At 43.3% G+C, this 22,057-nt stretch overlaps 2 protein-coding genes and 1 long non-coding RNA gene across 6 annotated transcripts in view; 2 read left to right on the forward strand and 1 right to left on the reverse strand.

The window, feature by feature from the left end:
- LOC132464803 (uncharacterized) overlaps positions 1 to 10,837 on the forward strand; it is a 216,888-nt gene extending 206,051 nt beyond the window's left edge. Inside the window, exon 2 of the long non-coding RNA XR_009527352.1 lies at positions 9,723 to 10,837. This is a non-coding gene — a long non-coding RNA (uncharacterized LOC132464803). The remainder of the gene's footprint in view (positions 1 to 9,722) is intronic.
- A 1,431-nt stretch (positions 10,838 to 12,268) lies between these two features.
- On the forward strand, positions 12,269 to 16,336 carry LOC132464648 (uncharacterized). 3 transcript variants are annotated; one of them, XM_060061144.1, is made up of 11 exons: positions 12,269 to 12,357; positions 12,626 to 12,767; positions 13,445 to 13,748; positions 13,902 to 13,968; positions 14,152 to 14,200; positions 14,299 to 14,363; positions 14,542 to 14,628; positions 14,988 to 15,304; positions 15,380 to 15,561; positions 15,860 to 16,036; positions 16,197 to 16,336. In XM_060061144.1, the coding sequence occupies exons 2-8, from the start codon at positions 12,699 to 12,701 to the stop codon at positions 15,262 to 15,264; spliced, it is 918 nt and encodes a 305-aa protein (XP_059917127.1). In that variant the 5' UTR covers positions 12,269 to 12,357; positions 12,626 to 12,698; the 3' UTR covers positions 15,265 to 15,304; positions 15,380 to 15,561; positions 15,860 to 16,036; positions 16,197 to 16,336. The 3 variants fall into 3 exon arrangements, 2 of the variants coding, with proteins under 2 accessions (XP_059917127.1, XP_059917136.1); XM_060061153.1 differs by having other exon boundaries at positions 15,386 to 15,561; XR_009527315.1 differs by lacking the exons at positions 12,269 to 12,357; positions 12,626 to 12,767 and adding an exon at positions 13,230 to 13,349.
- A 1,071-nt stretch (positions 16,337 to 17,407) lies between these two features.
- Positions 17,408 to 22,057, reverse strand: LOC132464661 (uncharacterized). 2 transcript variants are annotated; one of them, XM_060061178.1, is made up of 5 exons: positions 21,702 to 22,057; positions 21,292 to 21,433; positions 20,366 to 21,095; positions 17,837 to 18,055; positions 17,408 to 17,662 (listed from the first exon to the last, which is right to left on the reverse strand). In XM_060061178.1, the coding sequence occupies exons 3-5, from the start codon at positions 20,494 to 20,496 to the stop codon at positions 17,488 to 17,490; spliced, it is 525 nt and encodes a 174-aa protein (XP_059917161.1). In that variant the 5' UTR covers positions 20,497 to 21,095; positions 21,292 to 21,433; positions 21,702 to 22,057; the 3' UTR covers positions 17,408 to 17,487. The 2 variants fall into 2 exon arrangements, with proteins under 2 accessions (XP_059917161.1, XP_059917153.1); XM_060061170.1 differs by lacking the exons at positions 17,408 to 17,662; positions 17,837 to 18,055 and having other exon boundaries at positions 20,258 to 21,095.

A 22,057-nucleotide genomic window follows, 5' to 3' on the forward strand; every position in this document is an offset into this window, starting at 1 on the left:
ATGATGTTCCGACGCGATGGAGAGTCTCCAAGAACCACAGAATCACCAATCCCAGTGGTGGTTCTAGGTTTTTTCTAAAACAGTGGACATGGGTTACATACAGGAACCAATTACAGAGTACATCCAAACGCACAAATAATCTATTAGGCACAATGCAAATTCAATCTCTTTCTCTCTGTTGTCTCTCTGTCAAGCCCCCACCTTCGGGTTTTTCCTTACTTACGTTCCTTCTCTCTAACTCTCTTTACCTACTTCCTTTGCTTTCACAAATCTCCATAACCGTTTTCACTTTCAGTAATCCTTTCCTTTCCTTTCTGGTTTATTCGTTTTTTGGACACTCTCCAAAACTAGATTTATTAATCTTAAAAGGCCATCGAAAGACATGAATCTCCCCAAAGAAAATTCTAACCGGAAAGCCTTCTCCAATCTCATCGCCACTTCTCGTTGCCAATCCACACACTCTTCCTCTTCTCTGTCTCACTCTTCACAAATCACTTAATCTGACCCCTCTAATTCAACTCAATGCTAACTCTTTCTCACTCACTCACTCACTCACTCACTCACTCACTCACTCACTCACTCACTCACTCACTCACTCACTCACTCACATATACAACTTAAAATAAGAATTCACAGATTCTCATCCTTGGAGCTGTCATAGGTATTAACTGCGTGTGTTCCGAGAATTCTAAAGTTTTGGTGAATTTTCCTGCCATGGGGAGGTGAGAGGCATAATTTGGACCTACGCAAGTGTAAGTGGCTCCAGTGTGGGCCATCATTGGCGTGCCTCTATAATTTATCAGAACCTGCAGTATTGGTTCCTCATCAGCTTGTTTTGTGATTGCTACAAGCTGACCCTCCCCCTGTGGATTCTCTGGGCACCCCTAGTATCCCTGACCCATAAAGGGACCTGCCTGTCCCTGGTCGCTGTTACCCTGTGTTTGCTGTGGTGGAAAAGGGTTAGTTAAACAATCCTTCTTAACCTTAATCCCCTTCGTAACCTGTGCTCTCTCTCCACAGGCTGACCCGAAGGCTGCAGTGTGACGCCGCAGACGCAGCCGTGTGACGCCGCAGACGCAACTTCCGGGTAGCCGGCTTGGTTTGGTTTGTTTGGTTTGGTTAGCAGGACGCTTAGCGTCGACCTGCTATCTCGGTTTGTATCGGTTTATATCTACTTTTCGGTATTTATATCTGTGACCTGTTCTGCATACTCTGTATTGTATTCGCTGCTTCCTCGCTGGAGCTCCGTCTGCATCAACCACGGTAAGCATGGATTGCGATTGTTCTTGCTCTGCCTTTCTCATGGATAAGATAGCTCTGTTAGAGAGACGTATCTGTCAGTTAGAGGATGAAAGGGTAGCGAGCGTAGAGAAAACAGATATTCCAGAAAGTATAGAGAAGAGACCCGCCAGGCGGACTCGTGGAGCTAACGCTATCGTTAGCAGTGACTCCGTCAAGGCAATCCTGTCGGCAGCACCACTTGCGAGGCAGGTTGCGGTCAGTACCCTGCCTCGCAAGTCTTTTTCGGGGGTAGAAACGCTAGTCATAGGTGACAGGGCTCCCGACATTGAAGCTAAACTTAGGGTGCTAACATGCGGTGAGACCTCATACGGAGTTAGATTAGATGCACCAAACACCGACATTAGCTTCGACAACATTGTAGTTCATGTCGGCACCAACGATGCTAGGACAAGACAAACTGAGGTCACAAAAAGCAACATAGCTAGGCTTTGTGACTTCGCCAGAAAGATGTGTCGGCATCGATTAATTCTCTCTGGCCCTCTACCCGATAAGGGTAATGATGAGCGTTATAGTAGATTATTGTCTCTAAATCGCTGGCTGGCCCTATATAGCTCAGAGCAGGGCTTTGGTTTCATAGATAACTGGCCCTCCCTGTGGGGTCGCCCTGGTGTGCTCATGAGAGACGGCCTACACCCTACTGGGTTAGGCGCCTCAATTATGTCAAAAAACATAGATAGATGTCTAATGCCGCTTTTCCACCGCACATGTAGCTCGACTCGACACGACTCGACACGACACGACTCGACACGGTAGCAACACGGGTGCTTTTCCACCGCAAATAGTACCTCCTGGACGTGGGCGGGGTCGGCTGCGCGAAAGGGCCGTGACGTATTTGTGTACGCGACGCAAACAACACATACGCAACCCACACATGGACAGAACCCACATAACAACAATGGAGGACATCGATCACATTACTATTATTAGCCGGCATGTTGAAGAAGTTGGAGAAGTGGAACATGTTGGCTGCGGCGCTGCTATGGATGTTACCAGCATGGTTGCCATGTCGCTCTCGTGACTTCGTCACACTCTCTGGCCAATCAGTCGCCGGCCGTCTGCCGACGTCACCTTTTAGCATCGGCTCAGCTCGCTTGGTACCTAGAGCGAGTAGGTACTAGAAAAAGCAGCCACTTCAGGTACCAGATACCATGGTACCGCGGTGGAAACGCAAAAAATGCGAGCTGAGTCGAGTCGTGTCGAGCTGGTACCATGCAGTGGAAAAGCGGCATTAGTCAGGCGTGACTCATCCACTCACAGCACGCTGGGCTGCAGGAGTTTAGCAAACCTGCTAGCAACATGATAGTTTACGTTGCAGAGTCTAGAATAGCAGATGGGTTAGCTGAACCAGTATCTATTGCACCAATTGTTTCAGAGCGTGTTGGTTTTGTTTCAGAGAGTGTTGTACCTATATGTTCGCTGGTGCGGCCTCGCGCTGTCTCGAGGTGTAAAACCCGCAGGCGAGGGCCGCGACCAGTATGTCCAACTCTAGCGATCCCACTGATCGCCTCAGAGCTGAGTGTTAACCAGACTCCCTCTGAAAATAACCCTGTACCTATATGTACGGTGGTGCGGCCTCGCGCTGTCTCGAGGTGTAAAACCCGCAGACGAGGGCCGCAACCAGTATGTCGAAACCGCGGTATCCCCTTGACCGCTTCAGAGCTGAGTGTTAACCAGACTCCCTCTGAAAATAATAAAAGGGAAGTACTCAGAATAGGGTTCATGAACATAAGGTCGCTTTCATCGAAGGCGCTCTTGGTCCATGATTTAATTATTGATAAAAAGATCGACATACTGGGGCTTTCTGAAACCTGGTTAAAACCAGATGAGTTTCTTGTCTTAAACGAAGCTACTCCACCCCATTACGTTAGCACCCAAGTATCTAGAGAAGTTAAGAAAGGTGGTGGAGTAGCCCTGATATCTAATTCTAAGCTTAATTTAAAGCCAAAGAATAGATATATTTTCAGATCCTTTGAGGTGCTAGCGCTCTGCACCTCAGCTCCTCGAGAAGCAAAACGAGTTCCAGACTCTTTTGTTTTAGCTGTAGTATACCGTCCTCCAGGACCGTATTCAGTTTTTCTGGATGAGTTTTCTGACTTTGCAGCTGATCTGGCTACATATTCAGACAATATTTTGCTTATTGGGGATTTCAACATTCACGTGAATAACCCGTCTGATGCCCTCACAAGGGCTTTTCTGTCCATTACAGATACGCTTGGCTTCAAACAGCTCGTCCAGCAACCAACCCACATCGGTGGAAACACGTTGGATCTCGTTCTGACCCGCGGTGTTGACATTTCGCAGCTAGTGGTCTCTTCCTACACCTCAGCTTTATCAGACCACTTTTTGCTCACTTTCCAGGTGGTGGTATCCTGCCCCTGCGACGATCAGCAAGCTACTTTCAGCTGTCGCCGCATCACACCTGCAACCATTACAGCTATGGAAGATAAGTTATCTGGTTCACTTGCACCTCTCTGTAACTATAGTGGTTCTGTGGAGTGCCTTACTGATGAACTCAACATTGCCTTGTCTGTTGCCATTGATTCAGTTGCTCCGTACGTAACTAAAAAACGAACATTGAAAAAACCAGCTCTTTGGTTTAATGCAGAAACTCGCATTTTGAAGCGAAATTGCAGGATCCTTGAACGCAAATGGCGCTCGACTAAACTTGAGGTCTTTCATCTTGCATGGCATAATAGTCTGATCACCTATAAGGGTGCGCTGACTATCGCCAGGAACGCCTACTTTTCTAGTATCATTAATTTGAATAGAAATAATCCTAAATTTCTTTTTGACACGGTGAGGAGTCACACTCAGAAACAGAATCAGACCGTAGGCTCCTCGATCTTGGCAGGTGAATTCATGGATTTCTTTGAGAATAAGATTCAATCAATTAGAGAGGAAATTGATGCTTACCGGGCGGCTAATCCTACACATCCTGTGGGGCAGGATGGGGTTCTGCCAAGTAGGATGGTGAACTCTGACGCAACTCTTTTGGAGTTTAAGGCGATTTCCTTGGTGGAACTTGAAAGGGTGATAAAGGCCTCAAAGCCAACAACTTGTATGTTGGATCCGCTCCCTTCTAGGGTTCTTAAGGAACTTGTTCCAACGGTGGGGCCTGTTATCCTCTTGCTTATGAATCTTTCGTTTTCAACAGGAATTGTTCCTTCCAATTTAAGGCTGCGGTGTTAAAACCGCTACTCAAAAAGCCTGGCCTAGATCCTGAATTAGTCAGGAACTATCGGCCTATAAGAAGGGCGAATCTGCCCTTCTTGTCTAAAGTACAGGAAAGGATTGTAGCAAAGCAAATTGTTGACTATTTGACGAGGAATAATCTCTTCGAACCTTTCCAGTCGGGGTTCAGGAATTTCCACTCAACTGAAACTGCTATTACAAGAGTTGTAAATGACATCCTTCTTGCTTTCGATAAAAATACAAGCACAATGCTTGTGATGTTGGATCTGAGCGCTGCGTTTGATACGATTGACCATAGCACTCTTCTTCACCGTCTTGAACACTATGTTGGTATCGGGGGTACGGCTCTTGGTTGGCTCGAATCGTACCTCACAGTTAGAACCCAATTTGTGCTTCATGAGGGTGCAGAATCGAAGCATTGTAAATTGCGCTTTGGCGTACCACAAGGGTCGGTTCTTGGTCCATTGCTTTTTGCAATTTATATGCTTCCCCTCGGTGACGTTATCCGCGGCTTCGGAATTAGTTTCCATTGCTATGCGGATGACACCCAGCTCTACATTCCTGTAGATTCCGGGGATTCTGCCCAGATTCAGAAGGTTGAGTCCTGTTTGGCTGCTGTGAAGGGCTGGATGTCACAAAACTTCCTACAGCTTAATACTGGGAAGACAGAGCTGATGATTATCGGCTCGAAGCGGGACCGGGAAAAGTTTGAGGATGTCTCTCTGTGGTTGGATGGCTTCGCCATCCCACAGAGTGCATCCGTCAGAAATCTTGGTGTCTTGTTTGACCCTCAACTATGCTTTGATCAGCATATAAGAAGTATAACTAGAATTGCCTTTTTCCATTTGAGAAACATTGCAAGAATCAGATCAATGTTATCTGTAGTGGATGCAGAGACACTGATTCATGCGTTTGTCTCGTCAAGACTGGACTATTGCAATGCACTGTTCTCGGGATTACCGAACTCTACTACAAAGAGTCTACAGCTGGTACACAATGCGGCAGCTAGATTGCTGACCAGAACGAGAAAGTTTGATCATATTACACCTATTCTCGCCTCTTTACATTGGCTACCAATAACTTTCAGATCAGACTTTAAGGTGCTATTGCTAACCTATAAAGCCTTGCATGGACTATCTCCATTGTACCTGAAGGACCTGATCATTCCTTATAGTCCTTCTCGGTCTCTCCGGTCTTCGGGAGCCGGCCTTCTTTCATTGCCGAAGGGTAAAAAGAAATCGGCTGGACAGAGAGCGTTTGCCTATCGAGCCCCCTTTTTATGGAATAGGCTGCCATCAGCGATCAGGGAAGCTGACTCTGTGGAGCTATTCAAAGGGAAGCTCAAAACGCACCTCTACAATCTTGCATTTGGAGTGTGAAATCAACAGATGCGTAGTGAAGACTACTCTGTTTGCTTGTGCTTTTCTTATTACATTATACATTCCCACTATGTACTTTTCCGTTCTAATTCACTATTCTGTCAGTTGTAGCGTGCTGCGGGTGCTGGACTGGATGCCTGGACTCTCCTCATGGATAACCGGCCAGAACCCCATCACCTTTTTAAATATTATGTACATGTATTTACCTGTATGCCAATTGTGGCACCCATTGCACTCCTGACCATCCCTGGAAGAAGGGATCCCCTACACTGCGTTTCTTCTCAAGATTTCTTCCTTGCTGATTCAAGGGAGTTTTTTCTTGCCCGTGTGGGGGCATGGGTAAAGGGGGGTGTCACAAATATTTGGCCTGTTAAGCCCTTTGAGACTGTAATGGTGATTAAGGGCTATACAAATAAAATTGAAATTGAAATTGAAATTGAATTCTTAGAATGTCCTTCCTGGTTGCACCCAAAACATATTAAAGGACCTCTGCGTTGTCCTTGGGATCCTGGTTGTTGATTGTTTCTAAACTGTCCTTGGGGCCCCTGATTCTGTCTATTTTTATTTGTGGGGTTCCCATAATTATGGATGTGTACATGTGTAACAGGTGGAGTAGGTGACAGTTGGCTCTGAGGCTGTTGTACTGGGAGAGAAAATGCCAATCGTGGATATTGGTTTTGAAGTGCGCCCTGCTGGGCGGCTTGCAAAATTACAGCAGCTGGTTCTAAAACACCTGCCTGTCTCTTCTTATCTCTTTCCTTCCTTGTGAGATCTTCCAGCTGAAGCTGATATAGCTTCCTCTGGACCTCTTTGCTTTGTTCCTGTATTCTTTGTTTATTCTGACGATATTCATCCACTGCATGAACTAAATGGTCATTAAAATCTCTATGAGATCCTGATATAGACAGTCCAACCACATCCTCTAGCTTGGCTTTGATTTGGCTGGGAAGTGTCTCTATCACAGAGTTTCTAAACATGACAGAGAACACCGGATGGATCTCAGGATCCTCATCCGTCTCCATGCGCCATCTGTCTACTTGGGCCTGCAGGTAGGATGCAGGGTTCTCTGTGTCACCAATGGGGAGACCTCTCATGTTTTTAGGATCCATGCGGACCGGGAACTCCCTCCTGAGTGTGGCCCACAACGCCCCTCTGTAATGATCAAGTGTAGTCTCATCATACTTTCCATCCAGTATATTCAACACTCCATTCCTCAGTACAAACTCCATCTTGGATAACCCCAATACTCTTGCCAACAGAGCTTTCAGGTCCCCTACTGCAATTAGCTTTCCCACTGTGAGCTCCTCAAATGTTCTAATCCATTTAGACGCCCCGTTAATTATGTTAGGGAGTTTAGAAATGACTCCCTCCAAGTCCTGTGAACCCCACGGTTGATAATGGACCTGTTGTCCTTTGACTAGAATGGGATAATTACCTGGGAGGGTGTCGGGTGCCTTTTTTCCACTTCGTGCTCTCCTTAGTTTCCCCCGTGACTGGAGTACCAGGGGGCTTTGTATTGATGTACTGCAGCCAGACACCTCTGTGCCTGGGTCCCCACTGACCCTCCCTTGTGTGTTACATTCATTATCTCCTTCATCTAGTGTGACTTCCCCTTTAAATTCCACGTTGCCTGTTACCAGCGGATACATGTTAGTTGGTTTGTACGGCGGTGGCTCAACCTTCAGAGGCAATGGTTGAGCCTTGTTGTTATTAGCTATTATTTCTCCCGCCACTCTCTGTAATGTTCGCCATCTCTCTCCTTCCTCTAAGAACAAAGCTAGTACTAACTTTTCCCTGTCCCTCTTTGCTGTGGCCGTTTTTCCACTTCTGTTATCTATGTAATTCCTTATTACTACCTCCATGTCCCTATACATTATTGGATCAAAAGTCCCTCCTATGGGCCATATAGTGCCTGCTCCTTCTGTCCTTTCTTCCCATTTCTCAGAGATCTTTTTCATCTCACCTTTGAGCAATAGACGGTCTCTACTCAAAATCTCTACCGCCGTTGGTGCCATTTTTAATTATTACTTTATTACTTTATTTATTTTATTTATCTATTCTGAAGTACACTATTTATTAATACAATTTATTTGAGTTTATTCTACTAGTTATTTTCTATACTTTACTATCTCTAAGCTACAAATGTGAACTCTTCCCAAGCGCTCGTCTCCCTCCCGAAGATTGGAATGTGACCCCCACCCTTTACTGTTATCTTTAACCCTGGCCTGCAGGCTCCTGCTCGTCCCCTGTGTGTTTGCTCGTGCACGTGCAGTTAGAGTCAGCGCGATGATGTTTAAGTCAAAGAAGATTTACACATTTATTCAGTACTTCAACAAATTAACTATTCTCTATCCGTCTAATTTATTTATGATTATCAACTACTTTAAACAAATTAACTATTCTCTGTCCGCCTAATTTATTTATGACAGAATCAACAACAAAAAAATGAACCGGGTCGTAAAAATCTCCGAGGTAACTTAATCCTAACACGACTTAAATACAGACAATAAGCCGATTCATACAATTTCTTTATCTTATATTGAAAAATGTCCGAATTGTTTGTAATTAATTACAAATAAAAGGTTGACCGAGTGTATAAACTGGCCTTTTGGTTAACACATGAACAGTCGGATGGATAATGAATCAACCAGAATTTCAAACAAGAACCATTGCCACAAAGCACCAAGATCAGAACTAAAGATTGGCCCCACCTCCAGATCCAATATCTGCAGCTCAATTGAATCACGTTTAGGGCATTGAACTCATTCAAACGATGCTTCAAACAACTAGCCTATTCCTTCAAAATAATGGCTGAACACATAAACACTCGACCAGATCACGAACAAACAAGAGACTCTCTCTCTCCCAATCTCTCCCGGAGCCCCCGTATCTCTCACTCGCTCATTTATCTATAATTTTGGTTCGTTTGATCGAAGAGACACTTTACCTGCTGCTCGGCGTTCAGACGGGGCAAGAACAGATCAAACGACTCTATCCTATATATGGCAAGACAACTTACCCTTGAGCTCTGGTCGTATGATCCGTTCGCGTCCCGTCCTCTGGCCCGGCAGCTGGCAAGTCCCTATTTCCTCCTGGTCGCGACGCCAATATGTCGAAGATTAATCGAGATTTAAAACACTTAGACTAATTTAAGAGAGAGAGTGTAAAAGAAATCGAGGGGTCCAGAGCAAGAATTTAAAAAAGACTTTATCGTGAAGAAAAACAACAACGATAACAGCCTGAGTAGGTCTATAGAGTCACTGCTCAAACATCGATTCCATCTTCTCTTTATACACACAAAAATACAAGAATTCCATTGTCACAATGGAGGTTTCCGCCCAGTCAATCTTCGTCTCAGCATGTTATCAACAAAGCCCCGGTCTGAGGTCAGCATGGATTAATCCCGTAGCCAAGATGACCCAAGGCTGAAAGGCTGAGGTCAACATGGCTTGACCCCCCAGCTTCTTGCACATTCCTGTGTTCCACCATTAAAGATAAAAGACTTTATACTAATCATGGTTTACCATAGAATATACTCATTAATTTCTACCACAGATGCAACAGGAAGTATAGTTCAAAAAGAAAGTGGCAAAAGTCCACCATACTATGTGTATGAATTAGTTGTGCGGAATCCTTCCAAGGGGGCATCTCCTCTTCCTGTTGCAACCTACCTGACTTGTGACCACACCACAGCATCTGTCACCTACTTTCTGCAGGCTTTCCAAACTGATCTGAGGAAGTTTCTGCAGACTAAGCCTAGAGGATCTTCTGCAGAAGTACTTTGAAGTCATCACTGGCCAACATCAAGCAGAAAGGTTTGACCTTCCCATTCTGCACAGATGCTTAAAGGTTGGGTACGCGATTTGCGAAACGCCAGCAGATTTTGAAAATACACAACTCAAATGGTCCTACCCCCTCTCCTTCAACGCTGACTCTGACTCCACCCATTCCAAGTACCTGGACGCGCAATCATGCACGAGCGCGAACAGAGATGCGCGAGAGCGAGCCAGGCTAGCGTAGGTTTTCGTTTAACAACATGGCACTACATTCAGCTGTAAATTGCACCCAGTACCGCAGGAAGTAGGGGTTTTGGGGGTGCTGCAACACCCCCTGTCCGAGGCCCTGTCTTATCACAGAAAACGATCATTTCTAAAAACTCCGGCCAAAGTGGAGATTTCTGAAAACGCCGGTTATGTGTTGTCGTATCAACGGGGAGAAACGGGATTTTAGGTTCTGAAGCGTCACATTATGCACCAGGAAATGCTTAACGTCATGTGAGCGTCCGCTGTACCGTATTGGTCCGAATATAAACACAAACCCCATTGTAATACGACCTATATTTGGAAAAAAGATTTGAAGACCAGATCTTGATTTCATGAATAAATAAATTGTATTAATTGAAATAATATACGAAAATAAAAAGGCATAGAATAAAACACTGCATTGCCACTAAACAGTAGTGCAAATAGGCCGTACTGATGTGTACACCAAAGACTTCCTGACACTCCTCTGCCCCGCTGTGTTCGCTCTGGCTGTGGTCGCTCCGAACTGTTTCGGCCCGTGGCAAAGCGAGTCATCCTCGCTGCTGTCCAAGGCACGTTGAGACGCAGCATTTATTTAATGCTCATATGTCCTAGTGCTGAAAAAAGGTTATATGAAAAAGTGTGAGGGTAGCGGTGGTGCGCTAAACTTGTTCTGTGAGCAGCTGGATGTGAACCATGGTGTGAAGGAAGTGAACACAACGATCGATTTTCAACTGTGCGCGCATGCACTGGTGTAATTGAGCTGCGCTGCTATATATCTTTTTTATCAATGTGACGAGTTGCGAGTCTAGTGCAGGCCGGGTTTTTTTTCCCAGCACCCCATGCTGAGAATACGTTCTCGCGGCTATGGTTGCACCAGATGTTATAAACATTAAACGGTCACATAAATCATTACTATTTTTAGAAAATGTATGTTTGTTTCATATAATTGTATTGGAAGTCCTGGTTTTCACTAGGGTTGCCGCGGTGTGGACATTTTCACACCGAGTAATACACTCGTCTCAACACCGGTATTACCGAGTATAAACGGTATAAACTTTGAAACTAGGTCAACCGCCACACAAGCATCGGTTTTTAGACCCTTCTCGTCCTTCAGTTGCCGCAAACGTTCAAAAGCAGCGCCTAGGATTATTCTTGATTTCAGTTTTTCTCTTTCAACGTTTTTATTATCAATTACTCTCTGAAAAAGAGTTTTCCTTCTCTTTGCTGGTGGTGGTGGTGGGGATGGTGGCGTCTTGTCTGCCATGGAAATTGTCTTCTACTGCTAGGTCCAAATGTGGATTAACTAGTTCCAGTAGATACCGCAGGATAACAACAAACAGGAGCTTGCTCTGGGTCACGAGCTCTGGGTCACGAGTACTGCACGAAGGGGTCGCGCGCGGGGAGGGGGGGAGGGGGAGTGCAGTACGACCGTTTGATTGACGTACTTACTGTCCAATGAAACTCGGTGGCAATGGATATGATTGGCTGGAGTTTTTCGAGCCCTGCACGTTCCACAGATGATTGACAAGTTTAATTTTCATGTCAGTACTTCTAACTCAGTGGCTGTAAGAGGGTTATGATAAGGATTTCAAGTAATTTTGCAAAAATGGCCAAAAAAGCAAATCACCTATGCAACCTTTAAGCCACATCATGAAGAATGCAAAGGATCTGTGCAAAAAGCAGTAGGTATTTTTTTATTTGAACTATTTTATAGTACAATCAAAAATTTAACTAAATGTTAGTTATTTTTTCTGCCTTTATTTTTAGTGTTCCAAACCATTACAAGCTGGCCATGCATGTATTTGGGCTACTTGCATGTTCCACAACTCTAAAAGAGATGGATGAGGTCATTCTCAGTGCCACAGTCCTGTTCTGTAGTCCTTGCACTGGAGACAATGTGTCAAAGCACTGCATTCACAAAATTCTACTTATATTCGTAGTGCACACTGTTGACCGCATACATGGATTTCATGGACTATAATGACCTTGTTGTTTACATGAGTATATTTAATTAGAATTGTGTGAAATTGCAGAAATTGTATTTTTCTTTTGAGCTTACAGATTTCATTTACTTTTTTTCAGTGTGATGTCACTGCCACACCTATCCAGAATCACTTCCAACAAAAAATTGACAGGGCACCTCTTGACCATGATGGTGAAGAAAACAACTATCATGCACCAAATTTCATTGCCCGGTTGTACGGTGGCCGAGAGGGGTCACAACACATGCAAACGCCACAACACCTGCATATACAGAAAACACCTGCAAATTCAGAAAACACATGCAAACTCAGAAAACACCTGCATCGACTTCATAACACGCGCAAATAGGGAAACAAACTGCAAGTTATGACAACGGAAATGTGTCCCGGGGGACCATAATCAGTGACGGACCCATATCCGGTTGGCGGTTCTTTTCAATTACGAAGGTGTTAAGTCATTTGATTGTGCTACAAGAGGTACGTGTTTCTCTTTTATTATGATAATGAAGTGGTTTTGTGTGTTTTCAACATATTAAGTCATTGTCCCCATAACGTATCAGATAGTATTAGACAGATAATTGTTAAACGTTCTCCAAACGTTGTTAGCTGGAAGCTAGCTGGCTAGCTCGCTCCCGGTCACTAAATAGCATTATTTGTGGTCGTTTCTACATTGTTGTCATGACGTGGTAATGCAAGAGAAGGCCTGATATCGGAACTATTTTTTATTTATTTTTTTATCTTTCAGATTGACATGTTCTGCCCGTTCTGTGCGGTGCAACTGGGGGACGCTCCCAAGTTTTGCCCGTCATGTGGGCAGAATGTGGGGTTCCTTAAACAGCTCCCATCAACTCCATCCACCTCGTCAAGCGAAGGCTGTGGGCCTACAGGTAACATCCCTTACTGTGCTTCCATTACTCTGTGCTGCATAAAAATGTCCCATGGTTTTAGCTGTCAGCAAGGCCACAATTTATCAACCCCCGCTAAATTACCATAGCTAAAATGCATCAGTGTGTGTGGGTGCCATTGGGGCATCGGTGATCTAGCCGTTAAGGGGCTGGACCAATAACCAGAGGATTGTAGTTTTGAATCCCACCCAAGACGCCGAATGAGGTCCCCCCCCCCCCCCCGGCTGCACGCTGCTCCGGGTGTAGTAGTACTACTAGTAAATACTATTACTACTAGTAATAGTGGTATCCCTGGATGGGTTGAATGCAGAGAAAGAATCCCCCCAAGGGGATTAATAAAGTATACTATTATATTATTATTATTATTATTATTATTATTATTGTGTGTGTGTGTGTGTGTGTGTGTGTGTGTGTGTGTGTGTGTGTGTGTGTGTGTGTGTGTGAGTGAAGGAGACTAGGAAGGAAGGAAGAGCAGCTCAATTCTTGAGGTTCAGGGAAGTTAAAGAGGCTGAGAGGAGGACCTCCTTTTCAAAGCTTAAAAAAAAACAGGCCATTACAGTGAAGGTAAGTTAATACAGAGGTTTTAGGTCGTAATGTGACTATTTAAGACCCAGTAGTCATGTTTGTTTTTCGTTTTTTCTCTTTTCTGATTTCTGTAGATTTCGATTGGCATCATGTCAAGGACCAAGAATGGTTTAAAACCTCAAAGAGGGAAAACCCTGCCGTTAAATGTTGAATCCCAGTGGTCAACAACCCAAATCTTGCCAGCTGCTTTAAAGAAGCAGAAAGATTTTAATCAAAACGCAATGGTAGATGGAGAATATGTGCTTCTCTATCCTGATGGATCTCAGGTAGAAAATATACCTGGTACAGACAGACCTTTTGTTCTTGAACATTATAAAGAGGCAATTGGGAAATCTTACCAGAGGATTACGCTGTACATCTGCCTTCTTCAGGATTTGAGTAAGTATTGAAATGAACTACATGTATGTAAATAAATAAATAATAATAATAGCTAGTTGGTGGTAATTGAGTGAGTCCTTAATGGGATTCAAAGAGGTTGTGAAATTGCCACATATTTTGGATATATCTAGCCTAATAATGATCTTTTCCAAGGTTATGGAGATGACTCATCTTCAGAATCCGATGATTGTGAAGCATTTGGTCGGCTTCCAATGACAATGTAAGTTTCTCCTGCTATTTTGAGACATGTGCTAGCGATTTTTGAATGTCCATGTATTTCACAGCATTCATTTTTGAAATTGCTCTAAGGAATAGATCAAGCATGTTGTCCTCTGTATAACATATGGACAATTACTTATATTCTGATTTAAATTAAGTGATTCAAATTATTTGTGTGTTTTAGGTCACCAAAACAATCTCTGCCAACAACATCCAGGGCATCTGGTGGGCAAGTATGTATTATTATCAAATGTTATTAAGTTCCATGTTACTGATGTGGTGATGTAATTATTGTTAATTTGTTTGGTGTTATCTCTACTTTCATCAACAGGCCAATGGAGCAGGAGCAGGACCCAAAAAGACAACATCACCAAACACATCATGTGAATTCTACAAGTAAGTCATAATGGATTAAATTAGTTCTCTTCAGTGCAGTAATATCTTTTTTGGCTTTTGGTTTTGCATGAAATATTTGACTGCGGAAAGTAATTGATTACAGTACCAAAAATAACACCTTTTCCAGTAATTTCACAGCAATCTTGTTTCAGTATTTCATTGTTCCTTTTATCCACAGTACATATACAAATGTATATGCACCAGTTGTCATTGACAGCAGTTCCTCAGATGTTGAGGAAGTCGACTACTCTCAGGTGGAAGACAGGTACTTTGATACAAATAATGCTGTTAGCCTTGTTATTTTTTTCTTTCCCTCAGATGAAATATTAATCGGCCCAATTACATTGGGCATTTTACCTGGTTTCTGTTGCCATATTAAAGTAAATATTTGAATTTCATGTTTTTACTTAAATGACGCCTTAACAGAAAAACAATCTGGCAAAAATTATTGAAAGCTTGCAACGTGTGCTTCATGCTTATGCCCATCACATTTCCTCACACTCATATGGTGTACTTACTGTAATGGGCCCATAAAATACAAAAATATTAATATTTTAACCATGTTCATAACCAAGAGGAGGCAGCGTTAATGTTTCCTGCCTCACACATGTTCTTTTTTTGCAGAGAGCAAGTTTTTGGACTGACTGCTGCTGACGTTTTGTCAAATCTGTCAGAAGCTATTGACACGAGCAACTGCAGCAGGTTCAACATCAACCGTGCCAATGTCTGGGATGGGGCTCTGAGGGGATTTAAGCGGTCCTCGTTTGACCCCACCGGTAGCCTTTTGGTGAAATTCACCGACGACATCGGGCAGACTGAGGACGCTGTTGACACAGGAGGGCCTACGCGGGAATTCCTCACACTGTTGATGGACGCCATTAAAAACAGGCGTTTTTTTTAAGGCAGGGAAGATGGCAAATACCTGTCATTTGACAGCAAAGGTAATTTGGTTTTTGCCACATTTTGACAGTATTATAAATCAATTTGAACTAACCCTGCAACATTGCCATCATTAGCTGCAGACGGTGATGAGTACTTCCATGTTGGAAGAATGGTGGCCATGTCCATTGTCCATGGTGGTCCAGGGCCTCGTTGCTTTTCCGAGAACTTCTACCACTACCTAGTGGGTAAGGTGAAGACTATTGAGGCCCCAATTGCAGACATACCTGATCCTGATCTCAGGAATGTTCTCCTTGAGGTAATTGTTTTGTGTTTATAAGCATATTCAATAAAAAGAAAATATTATTTTGATGAACAATCAACAATATGGACACCCCAGTAGCTTTACAACCAGTGTGATACTGGAATAAAGCCAGTGACTTCCATGTTTTGTGTCACTTCTATGTACATTCCAATACAAACCCCTGTCAAAGAGGAATTTAAAATATTCTATAGTCTCATCCTTGGTGATTATTTTTGGTGAATTCTCAAGTATAATTATTTACAATATCAACACAAATTATATTTGTGCAGTTTTGTCTCTTATTTTACTCTAGATTAAGAATGCATCAACTTTGGAAGAACTCTTGGAACTTGCAGATAAGCACTCTAGCATGCTTCAGACAGCAGGATGCTATCGATGCCTGAGGACACTGGAGGATAAGGAAGGATAAGGTTGTTAATGATTACATCCAGTGGTATTTCACCTACCGCAACCATGTTTCCTTCCAGAGGTAGGTCACTCTGACTACTCTGTAGGAATTCCAAAGAGAATGTGAATGAAACTCAAATGAATGTCAGAAATTGTTAGAGTCCTACTGGCAGTGTGACTGGCAATAGCATTAAGAACTTACCATGATCTGCCTCTTCCCCTCACCCCCAACCTGGATATAGGTTCAAGGACGGCCTGGCTACCCTGAACCTTTTCAATGCTCTGGAACAACATCCCTCCCTGTTCCAGCCTTACATGGTTTACAGCGCAGAAGACCTGAAAGCAGAGACTCTAGAGGCGCTGTTCCGTCCACAAATGAGCCCAACTGGTAGCTCAAACCGCCAGGAGGAGGAGAGAGTGCTTGGCTACTGGCTGGACTACTTAATCGCTGTAAAAGGTATTTTCTGTATGTTATTTAAAGTGTCTGTTTAAAGTGAAGTCCACAAATGGATGATAAATCTTAATATTTCATTATTCCCCACTCCCACAGAGGAAGCATCTGGGCTGTCCCTGCAGGACGTTCTGATGTTTGCAACAGGCCTAAAAGAAATCCCAGCAGCAAAATTAACACCACAGCCTCAACTCACATTCCAGAAACACTCAAGGTTTCCTGAGGCTAATGTCTGCTCAAACACATTGAAACTCCCGATATTACCCTCGTATGAGATGTTTGAGGAAGCCATGAGTTATGGAATTAGGAACTCCCCTGGATTTGGTCTCTTTTGAGGTGTTAAGACCATTTATCAGACATGCAACTGTTTTAACCTGCATTTCAAAGTTCATTGTGCAGTGGCTGTTAGTTTGTCACGGTCTGTACATATAAAGCTATATAACATTGTTTAAAGAAATTAAATTATTTTCATAAGGTGTACAACGTTTGTCTCTTCTGAAACATTTTGTGAGGGCTTAACAGTGAGAATTTAGACTTCTTTGTTTTTCTTTGCATAAATTGGTCATGAAATGTAACCTGATCTTGCATGAAAGTCACTTTTAGCTTCAGTGTATTTGTTAATACTATGAACCCCAAAAACAGTCATTGTGGTGGTGGAAAAGGTTTTAATTTAACCATGGGTCAAACTTTTTAAACATTAAAGATGTCCATAACAATACACACTGGAGGCAGTGCTGTCTGAAAGAAAAAAAAAAAACAGTGGCATAGCTACACTCATTAACTCTAGCTTCCCTGCTTACTAAGCAGGTACTGCTTAATGTGCCGGGAACGCTGATCCACTGTCGCCTAAAATAAATGGAACATGAACAAAATAACTGAATAGAAAAAAAACGATGTCCATATTATTTACATATTTAGTCCAATGAACAACTGTCCAACACTGGGGGAATGTGCTGCTGGTCAAGCATGAGGAGGTGTCTCCATGCAGGGTCCATCAGGTGGGGCGTCCCAGTTCAAAGCGAGCACACCATCCAACAAGGCAATTCTAAATTCCAGCCATCTCCTTAAGTGTAAGGTAATTGTCAACAGCAGCTGGCCAGTTGATGGGTGGAGCGAGCTGGCTCTTGTCTCTCCAAGTTGGCAAAATATGCTTGGAGATCATCATCTCCACACAAACTGTTTGTAGGTGGCAGAAGGTCTTTGAACTCCTGTAACACTTGGGGATCCACTTGGAATCCACAATCCCTTCCACCAAACCTAAGGCCGCACAGAAAGCACAACAGTGAACTCATGAATAGTTATATTTCAATCTCGAAGGCTAGGGTATAGGCAGTCAATCATGATGGCTTTGGTAACGAATACAAAGACCTACACAGTGAAAATGCAACCTAGTATTTAATGAAAATGACAGTACAGGTGCTATATACAAACCTGTGAGGCAGGTGGTACATGGTCTCCGGTTTTCCAGATGGACAGAGGGACTGACGGACAGGCCTGATGGTGTGGTTGTTCCAAAGCTCTCGGTGCTCATCAAGCTCTTTCTGAAAAATGCCCAGGAAGACATACCGTACAAGGCACTTGTGTTCATGGGTGCCGTTGAAGTAGTGTCTGTCTCTCAGGTCACTAAATAGATCCATCCAGAACTGTGTCCTAATAATGGAATGAGTGTATTGACGTGTGTCCCGATAGGACTCACTATATTGATGCACCTAGCCGTTCCAGAATTACTCCAGAATCATGCTGTGACCCCATGCTGTCAACAAGGTCACCATATATATTTTAAGATAAGGTAAATTGATTACCTTATAATTTCTTGTGCACTTACATATATCTTAAGATAAGGTCAATTGATTACCTTATAACTTTTTGTGTGCTTACATATATCTTAAGATAAGGTAAATTGATTACCTTATAATTTCTTGTGCACTTACATATATCTTAAGATAAGGTAAATTGGTTACCTTATAACTTCTTTAATGCTTGCATATGTTTTATGATAAGGTAAATTGATTACCTTATAACTTCTTTAATGCTTGCATATGTTTTATGATAAGGTAAATTGATTACCTTATAACTTCTTTGATGCTTGCATATGTTTTATGATAAGGTAAATTGATTACCTTATAACTTCTTTGATGCTTGCATATGTTTTATGATAAGGTAAATTGATTACCTTATAACTTCTTTAATGCTTACATATGCTTTATGATAAGGTAAATTGATTACCTTATAACTTCCTTAATGCTTACGGATATTTTATGATAAGGTAAATTGTTTACCTTATAACTTCTTCAATGCTTACATATATTTTAGGATAAAGAAAATTGGTTTCTTTATAACTGCTTGTGTGAAAGTAAATTGCTTACTTTAGATTTTCTTATGTGTTAAGATTATGTGCCTTAAAATGTCTTACCATAGGGCTAACTGGTTACATTATATACACTTTTATGTAGTAAATTGAATGCTTAAACATATCTCCTCGTGGAGAAACATTGGAGGAATACAAAGAACATGTGTCCCTTTAGACCCCATGATGTACGAACACAACTTCAAGCTCCTTGTGTTGCCCCTCGGGCAAAATAAGGGAAACTCTGGAACGTTTATCAAAGGATCTTTTGTTACCAGGAGAGTAAAACAGGGAAATCTGCAGAGAAATCTCGCTCGCTCGTTCTTTTTGGTTCTTCTGCTGCTGGTGTGGTGCCGTGTGTTCTCTGCTCTGCTCTTGCTCTTCTGCTTCCAAAAAACAGCGGCCTTCATAGCAATAGGTTTTTTAACTTAAAGACTCTGACACCGTAAGCGCTCGGTTCAGACTCTGTTTCTTTTTAGTTTAGATTTAGAAAATCCAACCTCAAGCTCTTCTTGACGAAATGTTGGTAGTTTAGTCCTAGGACCATCTTCCCTAAAGAAAGAGGCAGCTCTCGGGGTCATGCGTTGTACTGGGGCACGAGAGTTTGCTTTAACGTTAAATTCCTGGGCTCCACTCGGGAAACGTTGGTAGTGTAGTCCTAAAAACCCACCTGCCTTGAGCTCCTCTCGAGAATTGTTGGTGGCTTTTTAGTAGGTTTAGTCTTAAAACACCGTCCTCGAGCCGCTCGAGTGCATTTGGTAGTTTTAATAGGATTTCCCTCCCCTCCTTACAAGCGCTGCCTACCCCTCCTGGGGAAGGCTCAATTAGGATCCCCTCTTAGAATTAGCAATAGTTTAGGTTAAAAGTCCTGTCCACTCTTCATCTATTTTCTTCTTCTTTTTACTGTCTTTTCTTTTCAAATCTATACTCAGTTGTAAAAGTTATTGTGTTTATTGGACCTAAAAATAAATCTACCTGACTACATTTGTAGTAGGTTAACTCAATCGTTCGAGTCCTTTTCCCTGTCGACTCCTCGACACAGGCAAAGCAGAACGACACACGCTCTCCCAGCTGATCCCCTCACGGTAAGTGGCGCATAGTACAAGCAATGGTTGATTGTGACTGACGTGTATGGGGGTTGACAAGGCAAAAAGATACATCATCATTTCGTATTAACTATTATTGTTTCGAGAGACTTTGGTCCCGCCAAACGGACGGGTCTGAATTCGTATTAAAGTAAACTGTTGTGAAGGGACTTAACAGAGTGACCTGGGTCGGACCGGATTACGACTGAGCCGAGCCGGACCGAGCACCTCCGTGAAACCGACGATTCACGGAGACAAGTGGGTCTCGACCTAGGTTGGTCCCGGGGAGCGTACGTGCGACACCCAGACTCACACACACACAAAACACCCCCCCCCGCGGAGCGGTGTGTGTGTGTGTCGTACGCGATCGTTCCCATAAATCACCGCGCGTGCGGTGTCCAACACTCGACAGTATACAAAGTGATTTACCTCAGTGTTGTATAAATGTTTCTAACACAAACATAAATAATTAAATATTAAGAGAGCGCGTGCGTGTCTGCCTTCTTCTATTGACACCTTCAAACTTACCTCTGTTTCCTGAAAATGGACCACCAGCTTTCAATCCTTTGATTGGCAGTTGAAGTGCCATACATGTGGCTGAGAGGTCCCGCAAATTCATCGGTGTGGTCCTCTCTTAATGAACATTGGATGGCAGCCATGTCTCAGTTTTCTGTCCCACAGTCTGTCCGAAGACATGCTGGAACTACGCCACAGTTCGAAACACACTGCAGGTAATATCTTGCTATTACTGCAGGGTTGTTGTTGGTGCTGCCACTACTGAGCCACATAAGCCGCCTGGAATACCCATCGATGCAGCCACTGATGGCAATCCCAAAGGGCTTAAGTTTGTCGTATCCATCCGCGTGCCACACCTGATTGGGTCCTGCAGCGCAATAGGATCGCCTGAAAAATCGGCGCCTATGACGGAGAGACACTCTTTCTGGATTGAGGAATCTGAGTGCTTGCATAACATTATCTCGTCTGATGGTCAACGAATGCGTCTGTTGCAGGGTCTGCCACATAGCCCTGTAGCCCAAAAGCTGTCCTGAGCCATTCAGTTCAGTCCTGATGGCAGAGTTCAAAGTCTCCATCGGAGCATAACTTGCCCTCCGACTAAGGTTGAGCTGTTTCAGCCTTCTTTTGAGAGTTTTCAGGCTAATTACTATCCCGTGTTTTGTCTCCAAAAAATCGCAGATAACGGTGTAGGAGTGGCCCTTTCTGAAGAGGTCCCGGATAAGGTCTTCCTCTGAGGCCTCATCTAAAGTCATGGACACACAAAGACACACAAAGACACACACACGGACGGGCACACACAAACACAGACAGCAGGCTGATTAATTGATATAACTAATATGATTTAATGGGGGTTGATAAATTGTGGCCTTGCTGACAGCTAAAACCATGGGACATTTTTATGCAGCACAGAGTAATGGAAGCACAGTAAGGGATGTTACCTGTAGGCCCACAGCCTTCGCTTGACGAGGTGGATGGAGTTGATGGGAGCTGTGTAAGGAACCCCACATTCTGCCCACATGACGGGCAAAACTTGGGAGCGTCCCCCAGTTGCACCGCACAGAACGGGCAGAACATGTCAATCTGAAAGATAAAAAAATAAATAAAAAATAGTTCCGATATCAGGCCTTCTCTTGCATTACCACGTCATGACAACAATGTAGAAACGACCACAAATAATGCTATTTAGTGACCGGGAGCGAGCTAGCCAGCTAGCTTCCAGCTAACAACGTTTGGAGAACGTTTAACAATTATCTGTCTAATACTATCTAATACGTTATGGGGACAATGACTTAATATGTTGAAAACACACAAAACCACTTCAATATCATAATAAAAGAGAAACACGTACCTCTTGTAGCACAATCAAACGACTTAACACCTTCGTAATTGAAAAGAACCGCCAACCGGATATGGGTCCGTCACTGATTATGGTCCCCCGGGACACATTTCCGTTGTCATAACTTGCAGTTCGTTTCCCTATTTGCTCGTGTTATGAAGTCGATGCAGGTGTTTTCTGAGTTTGCATGTGTTTTTCTGAATTTGCAGGTGTTTTTCTGAACTTGCATGTGTTTTGGCATTTGTAGCGCACGTGTTGTGTAATCGATGAAAGTGTCTTCTGAATTTGCAGGTGTTTTCTGAATTTGCAGGTGTTTTCTGTATATGCAGGTGTTGTGGCGTTTGCATGTGTTGTGACTCCTCTCGGCC

The sequence above is a fragment of the Gadus macrocephalus genome, chromosome 1 (genome assembly GCF_031168955.1).
Source record: "Gadus macrocephalus chromosome 1, ASM3116895v1".
NCBI lineage: Eukaryota > Metazoa > Chordata > Actinopteri > Gadiformes > Gadidae > Gadus > Gadus macrocephalus.

Bases quoted from the DNA above. Each gene is read 5' to 3' on its own strand.
- LOC132464661 (XM_060061170.1), bottom strand. From the start codon at position 21,427: ATGTTCTGCCCGTTCTGTGCGGTGCAACTGGGGGACGCTCCCAAGTTT. The intron at 21,096-21,291 runs GTAACATCCCTT...CCATGACTTTAG, and splicing joins CGAAGGCTGTGGGCCTACAG to ATGAGGCCTCAGAGGAAGAC.
- LOC132464648 (XM_060061144.1), top strand. From the start codon at position 12,699: ATGTGGGGTTCCTTAAACAGCTCCCATCAACTCCATCCACCTCGTCAA. The intron at 13,749-13,901 runs GTAAGTATTGAA...ATCTTTTCCAAG, and splicing joins CTGCCTTCTTCAGGATTTGA to GTTATGGAGATGACTCATCT. The intron at 14,364-14,541 runs GTAAGTCATAAT...TTTTATCCACAG, and splicing joins ACATCATGTGAATTCTACAA to TACATATACAAATGTATATG.